A 15,817-nucleotide genomic window follows, 5' to 3' on the forward strand; every position below is an offset into this window, starting at 1 on the left:
TTTAACATTAACTCCGAGGTTTACGACTTGGAGAAATGTAAACAGAATTTTACCCTAAACTCGCATTTAGGGCTCTTGAGCGAGGCTGAGTGAAAAATAGTCAGTAAATGTCATTTTGAAATTTAAGGTTGTTTGAAAAAGATTACTCCAAGACTTCTAGAGTGTTCTTCTGGGGGTGATTGTAAAGTTAGAACATTCCTTTTAGACCATAAGATGGGGGTAGTGTGTGTGTGTGTGTCCAAGCAATGAAGAAATCCTCTGTTTAATCCACTACACCACCTTAATAGACTTTACAAAATCAGTAACCCGGCACTGCACCAGGAATTCATGGAAATTGTAGCCATGATTTGAAAACATATTTGTTGTGTGTACAAAACAACAATTTTTAATGTGTAACCTCCATAACCCAACTTTAGCACAACATGTTATGTTCCGGACTCACAGCAGCAGCAGCAGCAGCAAGCCGCTGGACTTTACTGTGATTAGTGTTGTGGGGGGTTGGGCAGCGCTGGCATTTCATCGAAAGCTTGAAAGTTTACTGAGTGACAACACAAGGCAGTGGCTTTTAATGAAACAGCTCAGATGAATAAGGCGAGACTGATTGACAAGGAACAGAAACAGGTATGTTCCAACATTGTGTGTACTTTTCTATTGCTAATTACCTGATAATATGTTACTTCCTGTAATTGCTTGACTAACTTCCATATACTTCCATTTAGAAGTTTAGAATAATTTATAGTATTTAGACAATTTTTTTCTAATAATAATGAATCAATTTATTCATTAACATTTAGTTACTCAATTATGACAGTGACAATAATAGTGACATTACGGACAGCATCTGTAGTAATTTGTGATTGGACACGCTTCAGCTTTTAAATTCTTTAAATTTTTAATTAAATGGTGACAAAATAATTAACCTTCTAGCTGATGTGTGCTCATATTGCAGTTGGTTTGTTTAAAAAAAGCAGTTTCGGATTTTACCTGAAGGTCATGTCACACCTTGATCAACAATTCCTCTGTAAATGTAGCATACTACTGCAAAGCTTTATATGATTCTTAGATAATAAGAATATGTTAAATGTGTTATTGGATTGATAGCAAATGATTCAAATGTAGTGTAGTTTTAGATAAGACCTTTAGCCAAACGAAGTAAATGTAAATTTTGACATATTTTTGGCAGCATGCTCCTTCTGTGTGGCTTTTCTCTCACAATTGATAGAGCTGTGTCTGAGAGTTCAATGATTGTTTCTTTTTTTTTCCTATATTGTTCTCTCCATTCAGAAAACCAGCTGTCCGTTTGTGTGGATATCACAATGGCACCTGCTGTTGGAGGACCTATTGGATACACTCCTCCCGAAGGAGGCTGGGGTTGGGCGGTGGTGGCTGGTGCCTTCATCGCTATTGGTTTCTCCTATGCCTTCCCCAAGTGCATCACTGTGTTCTACAGAGATATTGAACTAGTCTTCAATGCCAGCACAAGCCAAGTGTCCTGGATCTCCTCTATCAATGCAGCCTTCGTTTATGCTGGAGGTGAAACACAACATGTATTTAAGCCCTCATACATGTACACTTTAAATAAGTAACATTAAACATGTAGGGTTTATCCCCAGCTACATGTTAGCATTACAGTTAATTTTCTCAGAGAGTTCAATCTGTCAAGTTTTCTAGATGTACAATTTGCATTCCCTTGTAAATAAATCTACAAGAAACAGCAGTATGTCAATTTTATCTGAAAGCTCTACACGGTGCTATTTGTTTTAATTTTAGTTGTCTACATTTTCAATTTAAACACTTTTTACCCCACTTATTATATAAGAACTAAAGAAATCAGAATCAAGAATGGCTCAAGAATTTTACAATAGAGCCCTGTCCTGCCTGTAGGTCTGTCCGTCTTTCTTCCTCCTTTCTGACAGGTTTTTGAAGGTTATCAGAATGTAAATTGGCTATAAGGAAGCCTATTCTAAAGCAGAATACAGAAGATATGTTCACCTGAAAATATGTTTACAACTCTTTTCTCTAATATACCAATATGGTAATGCTTTTAATGAGATTGTATTGTAATTATATCTGGAAAGTGCCCAAGTGCTGTTCTATGATTGCACTTTACTATAGAGGTTTTCTCAATGCAGATTTTTTTGCCTATATGTAGGTAAAGCAGTCAGGGGAACTTGAAACACAGCTTTACAGTTTAATCTAACAGCATGTATCTGATTGATGCTTTCCCTATTTGCTTTTACTCCATTAATGAGTTACAAAAAAAATCTCTTGCACCTACCAGCCAAGCATTTAGCCAGTCCTTACATTTTTTTGTTTTTGTTTATTGATATGAACATTATGAAAGTGATAAAAACAACAATAGACAGAATAAAATGGCTCTCAGATGCTTTTGAAGGGCAGTAGTTTGCACTTACCAGTTCAATTTTTCTCTCTAGGTTTAACTAATGGATGTCAATATGAAATAAATATTTTATGATTTGAGATTTTTTTAATGTTCAGTCAAAATTTTGTCTCACAAAGTGACACACTTACATCTTCCACTGCCTCAGGCGTATCCTCAAATTACACTTCCCATATTCCACCTCAACCAAAAAAACTGAAGTGTTGTATCTGTTCCTCTTCACCTGAGTAATGATCACATTCACCTGTTACCAGGTACATCTGTTTGTACAGATACCTGTTCAGATTGAGTTACTTACTGTAAAGTATTGCCAACCTTATCTATCACACACTGAATATTATTCATGTTCTACATTTAAGTGTTGTCTTTTGGTTTTTACCTTTCTTAAGTTGCCTGATTATTGATTGATTGATTCTTTGGTATCAACGTTTGGCTTGGTGTTTTGCTCATGTCTGGTTTGGCTGTTGTTGTCTTTGTGCTTTGTTTAGTACTTTCACAACTTATCAGTTTATCCTAATTATGAAAAATAAATGCATTTGAGAAGATCTCATAATGTTTATAAAAGCACAGTGACAACTATACAAATCCCTGCATTCTACCAGTCCCATATATTACATAATTATGACACTGTCATAATCATGTTTATTATGCAGTGTTTGTCGCTGTGGGTATATAGATTCTCACTTTAAGGTGTGGAATTTTTTGTGAAGAAACACAGGAAATAAAACCATCCACATGGAAGATGAGACTTAATTGATTAACACAACAAAACTCTGAAAAGGAGAACTCATTAGAACTGTATTACAGCACTTAAGAAACTATGTTGACATGAGTTTATACATAGCACCTGTAATTTAGGCCTGAAGAAATTGCTTGAGGAAACACACACATGTATTAATGTAGCCTTTTAAAAAGGGGCATTTTAGAGTCATTACTGAGAACATAGGAATGTTAACTAGCAACAGTAACAGGATCTAGACTGTATAATCTATCCATGTCGAGTTCTTAAAGACTTAATTTCACTGTTCAAATTGGTTCCCTTGCAAAAATCCCTCTGCAGATTAAGTCTAGTCTTGAACTGTACAGTATTCTGAATAATGAAATTCTATTAAAAAGAGAGTGCTGCTCAGAACTAGGCTTAAAAAAGAATGCAGTTTAGGACAAGGCCTAATCCCTGTCTGGGAAACCAACTCTTGTTGATGAGGAACGGCAAAGAAAAACCTTTAGGGCTGGTTTTCCAGAAAGGGGTTAAGGCTATTCCTGGATGGAGGTTTTCCATTAATCAAAAACCCAATCCATGACAAGGCTTTTAACCCTTGTCTGGGAATCCTGTGTTTTTTGGTTAACACACTCCATGTCACACTTTTCCTGTGTGTGTCATCCCTGCTGTTTTTGTGTTTTTTATTGCCATGGGCTCTTTAGCAAATGGCTTTGTTGTCTTTTCATCTTGTTTCTTTTCTTATCGCTGCCCTGCCTTATAATTAGTGTTCTCACCTGTGATTCCTCTGTAGCCCAGCCTTTTCATTACCTTTCCCATGTGTTCATTGCCTGTTCTCCTTGCTGGTTTTGTTATTGGTTTGTTTTGTAGCCAATTATTGGTTATTTTATTATGTTTTCTTTGTTTTGGTTTGGTCTTAACAAATTATTTGCATATATGTCCACCCATTCTGTTACACTCCATAAATACATATCATACAACCATATACATATCATAACCATACCATCTTGTGTAAGAAAAAGGGGTAAATATGAATGAATAGTTCTTATCAGGACTCAAACTGGAATTATATATAGCATATAGGATTTATTTACCCAGATAAGTGAAATAACCAGCAAGCCAGAGCCCATTTGCCTCTTGGAGACATTTATTCTGTATGTCTGTTTGTTATGACACTTAGAGAAGTTAATCTGACATTAATAGTACTTAATCACCAGCATAAAAAATATCTGAAGCAAAGAACTCAGCACCCTTGATTCTAACCTTTAAATCTGTCTCATCTGATGAGGCTGAAAATCATGGTGTGGGTTTGGAGTAATTTACTCTGCTGAGTGCCAAAACACTGTGAACAGCAGCATACAGAAAAAAACAGGCAATAGATTCCAGCTTATTATTTATATCCATGTTTATTTTAATGTGATAACAAGAAATGTACAATAACATGAATAAATGTGGATACTCAGGTATTCACAAAATGCGTTTTTTAAACATATTTAATTAATATTTTTTCCACTACTCCATGCAGAATTCTTTCAGCTGTGCTGTGAAGTACAGTAAATAATTCATAGTGGATCTATGATGGAGAGCTTGCCAGGCCATCCTGTAGCAAAGCAGTCCCTAACCCTGGCATTTCCACATCCATGCTTCACAGTAGATACAGTATGGGTGTTTTTGCTCAAATGCTGCATTTGGTTTGGGCCAAACATGTCTCCTGTTACTGTGTCCAAAATAATTAATCTGTTCTAAAGAACCTAAAACGTACAAATGTTTAAATACACCTCTGGAAAAAAAGAAAACCACTTAAAAATGATGAGTTTCTTTGATTTTACCAAATTGACCAAATCTCTGGAATATAATCAAGAGGAAGATGGATGATCACAAGCCATCAAACCAAACTGAACTGCTTGATTTTTTGCACCAGGAGTGGAATAAAGTTATCCAAAAGCAGTGTGTAAGACTGGTGGAGGGGAACATGCCATGATGCATGAAAACTGTGATTAAAACCAGGGCTATTCCACAAATATTGATTTCTGAACTTTATGAATATGAACTTATTATTTTTTGTTTGTTTGTTTTTTGCGTGATTTAAGGTCTGAAAGCTTTGCATCTTTTTTTTTTATTTGAACCTTTTCTTATTTTTGCAAATAAATGCTCTAAATGACAATATGTTTATTTGTTGTCCGTAGTTTATAGAATAAAACAACAATGTTAATTTTACTCAAACATATACCAATAAATAGGAAAATCAGAGAAACTGATTTAGAAACTGAAGTGGTCTCTTATTTTTTTCCAGAGCTGTATGTTCAAAAAGACAAATGTTTTATGGGGTGTCCTATTTTTTGCATCACTGTATTGCCTTTTTAAAATATGTTGTAGTGCCAGAAAATCTGTCCCATCTAGTTTCTCCTGGCATACACTATAATCTTGAAAATGGAAGATTTTTTTTTTTTTTTGGAAAATATGGGTTCTTAAGTTATTAGCCTGCCTTTAGTCAGTAGTTTGTGTACAGTATTGTCACTATGATGATTTGTTAAGCAAATAACATAAAGGGGATGGGTTATTGGGTCACAATGTGCCATTTCTGATGATGGCCTGCCTGTGTTACACTTCTCAAAAAGAACAGACTCTTCCAGACTTCCCTTTCAGACTTAGCCTCAAAGAAAGGCCTACTGCCACTGAAGTGAAGGGCATTCTGATTCACAAAAGGCTTGAGAGAAGTTTCTACTAGAAGTCTTGATTTGACGAGACAGAAAGTTTACAAATCAATAGGCTTCTGCCAGTTCCATATCCTAACGTGCAGTTTTTTGGCACAACCCTATGGTGAAGAGATATTCCTAGAGAAAATGCATAGCCATGCTGGGAACTGCACAACATAACGTAATGGGTCGGAAATAGGTATGAAACATCTGGCCTGTGAGGTTGTTTAAACTATAATTAACAATAATAAAAAAAAAAAGACAAATAAAAAGGTTTTTTTGGTGAGCTTTTGTTTACATTCCTCTCCTGTCTCTCTGTTGTGCTCGGCATGACTTTAGTTTTTCTTGTTTTTCTGCCCGTTTTTGGGCTCCCTATCTTCATATGAGGACATTTTTTTCCTGCCCATGTCACAATTTACTAGCCGGGGAAGCAATAGCATAATGGACCGCAATCCTGACAATGTAGGTTCGATCCCGCTTGAGGAGCGGTGTATTTATTTATTTATTTATTTATTTTTCCTTTCTTCTTGGGTTTACCTGCTTTGAGATCAACTGTTCTGCAATTGGGTTTAACAACCCTCTGGGCTGGAGAGCTACTAGTCTGTAGCACTCCATCCCATTACACTTCATTTTCCAAAACAGAATATTTATTTTTGTGGTCCGCCATATAATGGCTTGGAAAATATCTGGACAAACTTAATTTCCGACCCCTGCTGTAAGTTTTCAGTTAATGTTAGCTACCTATGTATGATTATTTTGTATTTAGTATCTAAAATTGAAGATCAAATAATGTTACCAAATTGAACCATCGTACAAAACCTCCTCACCCTGTATATCCTGAAAATACAGTTCTGTGGTCTTTAAAGGATTGTGTTTGCCAATGGAAAGTGTAAGTGTGTAAAAAATAAATATAATAATGAATTAAATACACTTTATACCAACACAGGCACACTATTCTGATAATGACCCAAGTATGAAGAAGTAGGAGTATTTAAAGTCCCACCAGTAAAAAAAAAAACATGCTTATGTTCTAGTATTCTTTTCCTAGAGCAATCAGTGCTCATAAGAACCCTTTGGAAAGGTTACTCCCACCCCTTATGATGGAGTCCATAAACATTTGAATGTTTTCCCTGCTCTAATATACACAGCAGAACGTGCTTAAATTGGTTAACTATTTGTCCATTTGTACTGCAATGCTTTTATTGTATTAATTGTTGTTAAATCTTGTCACCTTACCTTACAGGTCCAATCAGCAGTATCCTGGTGAAAAAGTATGGCAGTCGTCCTGTGATGATACTAGGGGGCTGCCTCTCAGGAGCTGGACTTATCGGTGCCTCTTTCTGCAACTCAGTGGAGGCGTTATATTTCTATGTGGGTGTAGTAGGAGGTAGGCTAAATGAATTTACACTGTGAAGCAAAGAATCTACATGGTGCTTATTTTGTGATTTACATTAACATTAAAACATTTGCATCTTGTCTTTGTGTTTATAATGCCTTGACAGGTCTCGGACTTTCATTCAATCTCAACCCAGCTCTTATAATGATTAGCAAATACTTCTACAAGAGAAGGCCTTTTGCTAACGGAATTGCCATGGCTGGTACTCCAGTATTTCTGGCCAGTCTGGCCCCGATAAACAGCTGGTTTTATGACCAGTTTGGCTTGAGAGGCAGCTTTCTAATCCTGGGTGGGATTCTGCTCAACTGCTGTGTTGCAGGATCTCTCATGAGGCCCATTGGGCCCAAGCCCCAGCCTGCTGTGGAAGAGCCTGAAGCTTCAGCTGAGAAGAAGACTGTGGTGGAAGTTATCAATAGTTTCATTGATCTGTCTCTGTTCAAACACCGTGGATTCCTCCTCTACCTCCTGGGAAATGTTACCTTGTTCTGTGGCGTCTTCACCCCCCTCGTATTCCTCAGTAATTATGCCAAGACCAGGGATATCCCAAACGATAAGGCTGCATCTCTGCTTTCAGTGCTGGCCTTGGTGGACATGGTGGCACGGCCCTCAATGGGAACTGTGGCCAACACCAAATGGGTGCGTCCCCGGGTGCAGTATTTCTTTGCAGCTTCTGTCCTGTTTAATGGTGTGTGCCACCTGCTTGCACCTCTTGCAATGGACTTTTCAGGTTTTGTAATCTATTCAGCTTTCTATGGGTTTGGGTTCGGGTGGATGAGTTCTGTGCTTTTTGAGACGCTGATGGATCTGGTGGGAACAGAACGCTTCTCCAGTGCTGTGGGGCTGGTGACCATTTTGGAGTGTGTGCCAGTGTTACTTGGCCCACCCTTGTTGGGTAAGTAAAATAAAAAATATTTTTTCTTTGCATCTAGCATAAAAATACACACCAAAAAGAATTGTATACACTTTATATATGTATTATATTATACAATGAAGGTCCAAAATAGTTGCTCGCAAATATAAAAAAGTAATTTATGAATGTTTATCAGCTGTTTTGAATTAGTTTGAAAGGCTCCGTGCCTCCTTATAGCTGATGATCATTTTGTGTGTTATTTTCTAGAACCCAAGGATGCTTATAATTAACACTCTACACAATTCTTTACACTCAGCACACACACCAGCAAAAAGTAGTAGCCAGTCACATAGAGAGTATAGCTTCGATTCTATTCCCAAACCGACCCGAGACCCGACCCAAAGTTGGGCCAGGTTAGGCCGGGATTTCCCACCACTTTCCTTGGGCCAGGTTGGGTCGGGCTTAAGAAAATAGTCTGTGACGTAGGTGTCTGTTATTTAATGCTATTTTTATTTTATATTAAGCTATAATGTGATAATCACAATATAGCTAAGTAAAAAGTTAAAACGTTTTTTTTTTCTAAAAGTTGCACAAATTAGAATGTTATTATCACGCAGCTCTGGGGTGGACACATGAGCTTCTCCACTTGTCTGCAGTTGACTGTATGTAGCTGGTCTTAAAAAACATTTTCCTTAAATAATATCTCTATGCTTCTTCAGTGTTGTAATGTTAATTAACATCATTCTGAACAGATTTCACTCATTCAAACAGCCTGAAAAGGTTTTTAAAAAGCTCAGTTTTAACGCTCAACTTACAAAAAAAAAATGTGGGGTTTAAGTTGGGATGGGCTCATAATGACAGTTGGCCGGGTTGGGTCGAATTTTTATGGCACACAAGCTATCCATAGTAACCAGATAACTTCACCCAGATAGGGACTTGAACCCAAGGCTCCTGTGCTGACAGGTGAACATGTTAACCACCAAGTCATTGTGCTACCCAAGCTATTATTCATCGTGTGACTTAAAATGCCATGCTTCACTCTGCTGTTCATTTTATCTCTGCTACAACTGTACACTTGTTAGTTCATTGTAAAAAGTTGTGGATGAATTTAAAATGCTGCTATGCTTAAAAAAAATCAAGGCTTGACAGAATATGATGTGGCTGTGTCATATAAAGAGCACAATGTATTATTTGATAGTTGTTATTTCTTTGAAGAATATCCATTGATCTCCAGTCAGTGCTAAACAGAATTTTCCATATCATTGTAAAAAAAATCATTAGCCTTTTGCAACTGTTTTGAATCTCATGAGCTATACATTGTTTCATGTTTGGTACATGGTTATTTTACTGTTTTCATTATTTATTTGCCAGAGAAAACTAGATCAACCTTTAAGCAAAACCAGATGGGTGTAAGAGTTTTTTTTTTTTCATATTTCATACTCTTTCATATGCACAAAGGACTTTGTATTGTATCTAGAGTGGGTTTTAGAGGGGCAAACTGAAACCATAAGGCCAGTAAGATTGTACTACTGATTTTTATGATCATACACTTCCACACAAAATGAAAGAAATGAAAAAAAAAAAAAACCGTACTGGAAAAAACAGACACTACGTAAAAATATAGCTTAATGTTAAGCATAATGAGGAATTTACATTAATGCAGATATGTAACACTGTATGTTAATTAGATAATAATGTAAGATAGAATAAAAAATTGCCAAGAGTTTCACTTCTTAATTTTGTTAAACAATGCGAAAGCAATGTAACGCTTCTATTGTGTTTGCATTCACAGGAGCATTTAATGACATCTACCGCGACTACAAATACACTTACATAAGCTGTGGAATAATCCTATTGGTTGCAAGCTTGTTCCTCTTTGTTGGCATGGGCATCAACTACAGGCTGCTGGATAAAGAAGCAGAGGAGAAAGCTAAAAAAGCCCAGCTGAAAGGAGCGGAAGACGAATCCACCACAGAGAGTGCAGCCAAAACGACTGGCAATGAGGAGACAGTGACACAGAAAGCTGAGAGCTGAGAGCTGATTCCAAAACTGCTGGAGTACACTAAGTAATCTAGTCTATGAATGACTGGCCTGGCATGCAAGAAGAGAATTCACTGAAACAGAAAACAGACACTAGTCTTTTTATCATTATTGCACTCTCACTGCTATGAGCAGAGGATGCTCTTATACAGACACAACATATTTTTGTTTTTTGTTTTTTGTAATGGGATTTGTGCATCAGGATTGATAAATATGAGGTAGAAATAAACTAGATTAAAAACACCAGCATCTTCACTGAGACAAAGCTTATTTAAAATGGACTGAGACTGAAAATGAATCAAATTTGGATACGTTTTTTTAGATGATTAAATGAGCTTTGCCTCAAAGAAGATTGTGGGGTTTCTAGATTGTATTGGCAAATGGCATCTTTTTGCATGATACAGCTTCAACTTTTTGCATTTGTATTTGAAAACAAAGATTTTTGAAGTGTTCTTGAGCCCATCCAGTAATTACAATTATAGAATCATGCCTGTTTTTTATACTTCTGCCTGAGGGCCCGAAGATCACCAGTATCCAAAACTGACCGTCAACCTAGCCCCTTGTATCTGAAGAATTTCTCTAGATTCTCTGAATATGTTTTCTGTGTTGTATTTTGAATAAAATATGGGTCTACAAGATTTGCAAATCATTGCATTCTGCTTTTATTTACATTTTGCACAACATCCCAATGTTTATATATATATATATATATATATATATATATATATATATATATATATATATATATATATATATATATATATCCAATGGTGGACAACACCATTGCACTGTATAGTATATAAAATGTTACAAAATGACTTCAGTACATGTACAGTATGACAGTTTCCTTAAGGCATGTTGCAGTATTTTACTGCTTGTTTTGGACATTGTGTAATATGTAGAAAAGCTGTTTCTTGATGAATGGACCAATAGAAATTTTTCAAAATGATCTACTGTACATTGATTTCTACTGAAAGGTTTTATTTCTCTCCTGTAACATTGCTAATTAAAAGATACATGTTTTTTTAATGGACAGCGACAATATACTAAATATACTCTGCAATTTATTTGTAATGTTAAAAAAAAATGTTATGACTTGACCTGTTTTTATACATATGCTGCAGTAGGCTGCATATTGACACGTGTTTTAGCTAAAGAAAGTTCGCCAAAAAGTACCAAGTGAGCCTCAGGAGGAAAATGTTTGAATACCTCTGCACTAAGGGGTTCATGCTGAGCAGTAGTCCTAAATAACTGCACATTTCCACACACAAGAAAGGCTAAGTTTCCACCTATAGTTATAGAGATGTGCATCATCATATGCAGGGCTGATAGATTAAACCTAGGTTCTCTCATTTCCTCCCACTATTTGCCCCACTCTCATTTGTCTAAAACAAAAACAAACTCAGGGCCAGATTAAGATCCTCCAGAGCTCTGTTCCTGGAAACACTGCAAACAGTATGCTCTTCCTTTGGCACACTATTTATCCATTAACAATAACCCTGCACAATTTTTGCTCTGTTTTTTTTTTCTTTACCAGATTTTTAACACGACTAAACTACAGTGCTAAGGTTTTGGAGGCCCTAAGCATAACTGGCCAGGGAGGGCCCCCCCCCCCCCCCCCCCAAAAAAAAAAAAAAAACACACACACACACAAACACAAAAGGTTTACGCAAAATTTTACTATTTATTAAAATTACACATGTAACTGTGAATATTTACAACGTTATAAGTAAGGCCAATAACAGTGAAGAACAGCACAAGAGTACTATTTATAATGTATAAATAATAAATGAAACGATGCATGTCTATTTTAAGCAGTGGACACGTCATTTACACAAGCCAGCCTTAAAGGTTATGAAATTATCGTTTATATTCGTGGTGTATTTATATCAGCCTGTCAAAATCTATAGAGCTGTCTGATCCTGCTGTCATACAGACCATTTGGATAGTGCACTGACGGCATTAGTCAATAGGTAGGCTACTCTGTTTATTAATTTTTTATTAAAGTCACTAAAAATCTTCAAACTACACTACTTTTATTTGCAAACGTGCCACGTGCCTTGCAATACCCAGATTAGTTTCTACTTAAGCATTTAAAGCTACCAAATCAGCAAAGCCAACGTAACTAGCTCAGGCAACACCACTGAACATGAAGTAATCAAAACTATTTAAACCTTTATCATCGAAGTTACTCACCAGAAAGGGATGCATGGGCCTCATCTTTCTGCTTCTTTTTCTTCTTCTCAGCTCCAGACTCAAACCGTCGCTTCATAGTTGAATTACCATTTAGTAGCAACTTCGCGCGGTGAACTTGTCTCCTGCCAAACTCAAGTAGCGTTGCTACTTTAGTTAGGACTAAGGTTGCCAGATAAGTTACGATTTTTCATCCTATTTGTTTATTTTATTTTAAGTTTTTAACTTACACAAATATTGCACTGGACAAGTTTTTGTATAGAATGGCCACATACACTTTAAAAATGGTTAAACATGCGCAAGATTTAGCGCCTCCATGCATTTTTTGATTATTTATTTGACTGGAAAATGTCACATCTGGCAACAACCAACAGAGCAAACCGAGCCGTGCCATTTCAAGCAATAGGGGTGGGGGCATTATATTATGCACAAAAATAATAACGTGCCGCTTTTAAGTAGTAGAGTAGGTGCCCCATGCAATGTTTAAAGACAAAAAAGATGAGCGTATCATAAATAATTCACATTGGGTTTTAAATTTAATAATGTCATAATTTCAACACATTTCATTCTCAGTCAATTTGGCTCCCTGCAACTGCAAAATGGTTGAGGCCTAACGCTGGCTGCGTTGTCTGCGTATGCAGAGCGGCGGCCCTGACTACAGTTACTTCTTTAGCTAAGGCCTTGTGAAGATCTGCTGAGTATGTCATCCATAAGTCATGCATAAGTTACTGCAGTGTCTTACACTGTAGATCTAGCCATACATATACTACACTGTGAAGTGTGTCTGTGAAAGCCATGGAAGTCCTGAAAACAGTTATGAGCAACATAGCCTCTGTTCCTCAATGGGTTCAGTTGTCTATATATATAGACATGTTTAATGTTGACTTTATCCTGGTACAAATCTGGCATTACATGTGAACTAATCCAGTCATCTGATCTGATCTGAGTATAAAGGCTATGTATGGTGATTCCACTAGTTCCACTAGTGAGAACATTTCCAAACTGCACAGGGAATGCCTCACAGAAAGTTGCAGAAACGTTTATCTATCAGTCATTTAATAAACTAGAGTCCCCCCTTACCCACATCACATGCTGTGTGCGGTATGTTTGGAGTACTATAATACTGCATAAGAACCTTAGGAATGTAAAACAAATACAGTTGTGTATATTTCATATTCCAACTACATTAGGAACTTCAAGAAACGACATATTAACAATGTTAATTGTTTGATGACATCGATCTGCTCATGACAAAAATGTGCGCATAAATAAAAAGCAGTTACAAAAAATCTAGGGAACAATTTTATAAATAAAGCTATTTTTATAATAATGTCATAATAATATGTAATAAAAATATAATAGTAAAAATGCTCCATAAAAGAAGTGAGTATTTAAAAAATATTAAGTGAGATTAATCAAAGAAATGAAGACTTCAATATCATTTGGGAAAGACTCAAAGACATGTCAGAAAAAAAGCAGATTTTGCCATTTTAAATGAAACTCAAGGCACAAAACAGAAGTTATACAGTTAGGTCAATTGGATTTGTACACTCTTGTCCAGTTAATCCTTGCCCCCAGCAAAATGAAGCAGAATAAAGCCTAATGTAAAAGAGAGAGAGACATTTCAGAAAGCCAACTAGCCAGTCTGATTCAACTAACTAATCTGAACACATGGTGTAAAAGATATATTTAGCAGTCATTTTTTATGTTCACACCAAAATACAGCCCTGTTTAATCTGTACCATTAAAGGAAGAAAGGCTTGCACTGTCTTGAATCAATCATTTGTTTTCTCTTGGGTCTGTAGACTGTAGTACAGAATATACTGAACAAGAACTCTTTTTTGAGATGCTGCAGTGAGCATGATTAGCCAATCACATCACTGACCTTCACTGCTGTATATTTGAGTTTCATGGTCAAGTCAAGCAATCAGGCATAACTGATTTTACTGAGTTAACATGAGTTAACTTCCAACAAGAATTTCAGTCTGAAAATTAGTCACAATCAGGCAGAAATTAGTAGAAATTGTTTAGAAAATTAAAGCTTCAACTGGGAGACCTAAATGACTTTTCTTTATCCAATCAGCTTCCATCAGCTTCCAGCTTTCTTTATAAGAACTCTATATTCATGCCTGTTTGCTATTTAGAAATGCTGTCATTTCAGCTGTATTCCAAAGTCTGGGAAGTTGAGGCAGGACAGGTCCTCAACAGAACGATTCCTATAAAAACTTCTTCTCAGTAGCCTGTTGGTCACACATTGAAAAGACGCTTTGTTTTGACATCATGCACAAAGGATGCATGATGACACTCTGCAAGGAAATGATGGAATAATAAATAAATAATAAATAGTTAAAAAAAAACATTTTAAGTTGAACTACAATTTTTGTTGTCCTGTTTTTCTTTTTTCTTTTCACACATGCACAGAAAATTGTGGATAACCAAGCAACCCCTTTATAATGCAGTTGCCAAGAAATAAAGTACCTCGACTACACACTCTAGGCTTTGGAACACAGCTTTCATCTTTTCTTACTTTCTCCCTGTTGCCACCACCAGTTTGGTCCGAACCAGATGCCCAGGGAATTGGCTCCACTCCTGCCAAAAATGAAAAACGTCAAAATTAATGTGTTTTTTTTTTTCTTGTATGCTTGCCCCTGGAGTCTAATGGTAAAAGAAAATTTGGATGTTTGATCAGTCTGAGATCGACTAGGCCTTGAGCATTCTCAAATTCTACTATGTCAATTTGCCTTTTTTAATTTTATGATAGCATGTTTCTCATTTCTGCCTTGACACCCTAATCAATTTAACACAATGCATATAAAAAAGGCTTATAATGTGAACGGACCACAAATAAAATGACTCTGCATTAAAAGGGACTGAATAAAGACTTAAAACAGATGAAGATAAAGGTCATTAGTAGGGATAAAGTATCTGAAGTGTCCACCAGGTGGCACTAACATTGTGCTAGATGAAATAGGGCCATCTTTTTATATGATTTTATGTAATTGCAGGCTAAGTAATAACTTATTTCTTGGACCAATGAGTTGCGTTGGAGAAGCTTCAATATGAAAATCAACGGCAGCACACTCTTCACTTCTAAAGCCTTTAATCACTCTGTGGGTTGGCCATCTGGATTGTTCTGAGGTACAGTCAGAAATACAAATGCAACAGTGCTATTCTGATTACAAAGATCATACATTTGCAGAAAAGACTTACAATACAATAGTCTGTGCTTCACAGCTGGAATAAACAGCTCTAGTGCTCAGTTTGAGCGTTGAGTCTCTCTTTCCCGCTCTCTCTCTCTCTCCCTTCCTTTCTCTACTTCCTGGCACACCTACAAAGTGAAACAACTGGGAGAGAGATGAAAATAGCTTGTCTCTGTACTGGCACAATGAGAGCACCATATAGAAATGTCAAAATTTTCTGTGTGTCTTGATGCTAGTTACAATGAGTGAAGTATATTTGAAGATGATTCTTTTAATGCTGCATGAATTGCCACGGGAGAAGAACCATATCTGCATGGTGCTTG

General features: G+C 36.5%; 1 protein-coding gene across 1 annotated transcript; it reads left to right on the forward strand.

Annotated features, from left to right (window-relative positions):
* Positions 1 to 451: 451 nt before the first annotated feature.
* LOC103033959 (monocarboxylate transporter 1) lies at positions 452 to 10,739 on the forward strand. Its single transcript, XM_049479293.1, has 5 exons — positions 452 to 621; positions 1,285 to 1,533; positions 7,059 to 7,202; positions 7,318 to 8,103; positions 9,854 to 10,739. The coding sequence occupies exons 2-5, from the start codon at positions 1,317 to 1,319 to the stop codon at positions 10,093 to 10,095; spliced, it is 1,389 nt and encodes a 462-aa protein (XP_049335250.1). The 5' UTR covers positions 452 to 621; positions 1,285 to 1,316; the 3' UTR covers positions 10,096 to 10,739.
* The last annotated feature ends 5,078 nt before the right edge of the window (positions 10,740 to 15,817 follow it).

This window comes from Astyanax mexicanus, chromosome 5 (assembly GCF_023375975.1).
Source record: "Astyanax mexicanus isolate ESR-SI-001 chromosome 5, AstMex3_surface, whole genome shotgun sequence".
NCBI classification, from domain to species: domain Eukaryota; kingdom Metazoa; phylum Chordata; class Actinopteri; order Characiformes; family Acestrorhamphidae; genus Astyanax; species Astyanax mexicanus.

What these genes read in the sequence shown, in the direction of transcription:
- LOC103033959 (XM_049479293.1), top strand. Translation starts at nt 1,317, where the DNA reads ATGGCACCTGCTGTTGGAGGACCTATTGGATACACTCCTCCCGAAGGA. An exon ending in AGCCTTCGTTTATGCTGGAG is followed by an intron (nt 1,534 to 7,058) that starts GTGAAACACAAC and finishes CTTACCTTACAG; the next exon opens with GTCCAATCAGCAGTATCCTG. An exon ending in CTATGTGGGTGTAGTAGGAG is followed by an intron (nt 7,203 to 7,317) that starts GTAGGCTAAATG and finishes ATGCCTTGACAG; the next exon opens with GTCTCGGACTTTCATTCAAT.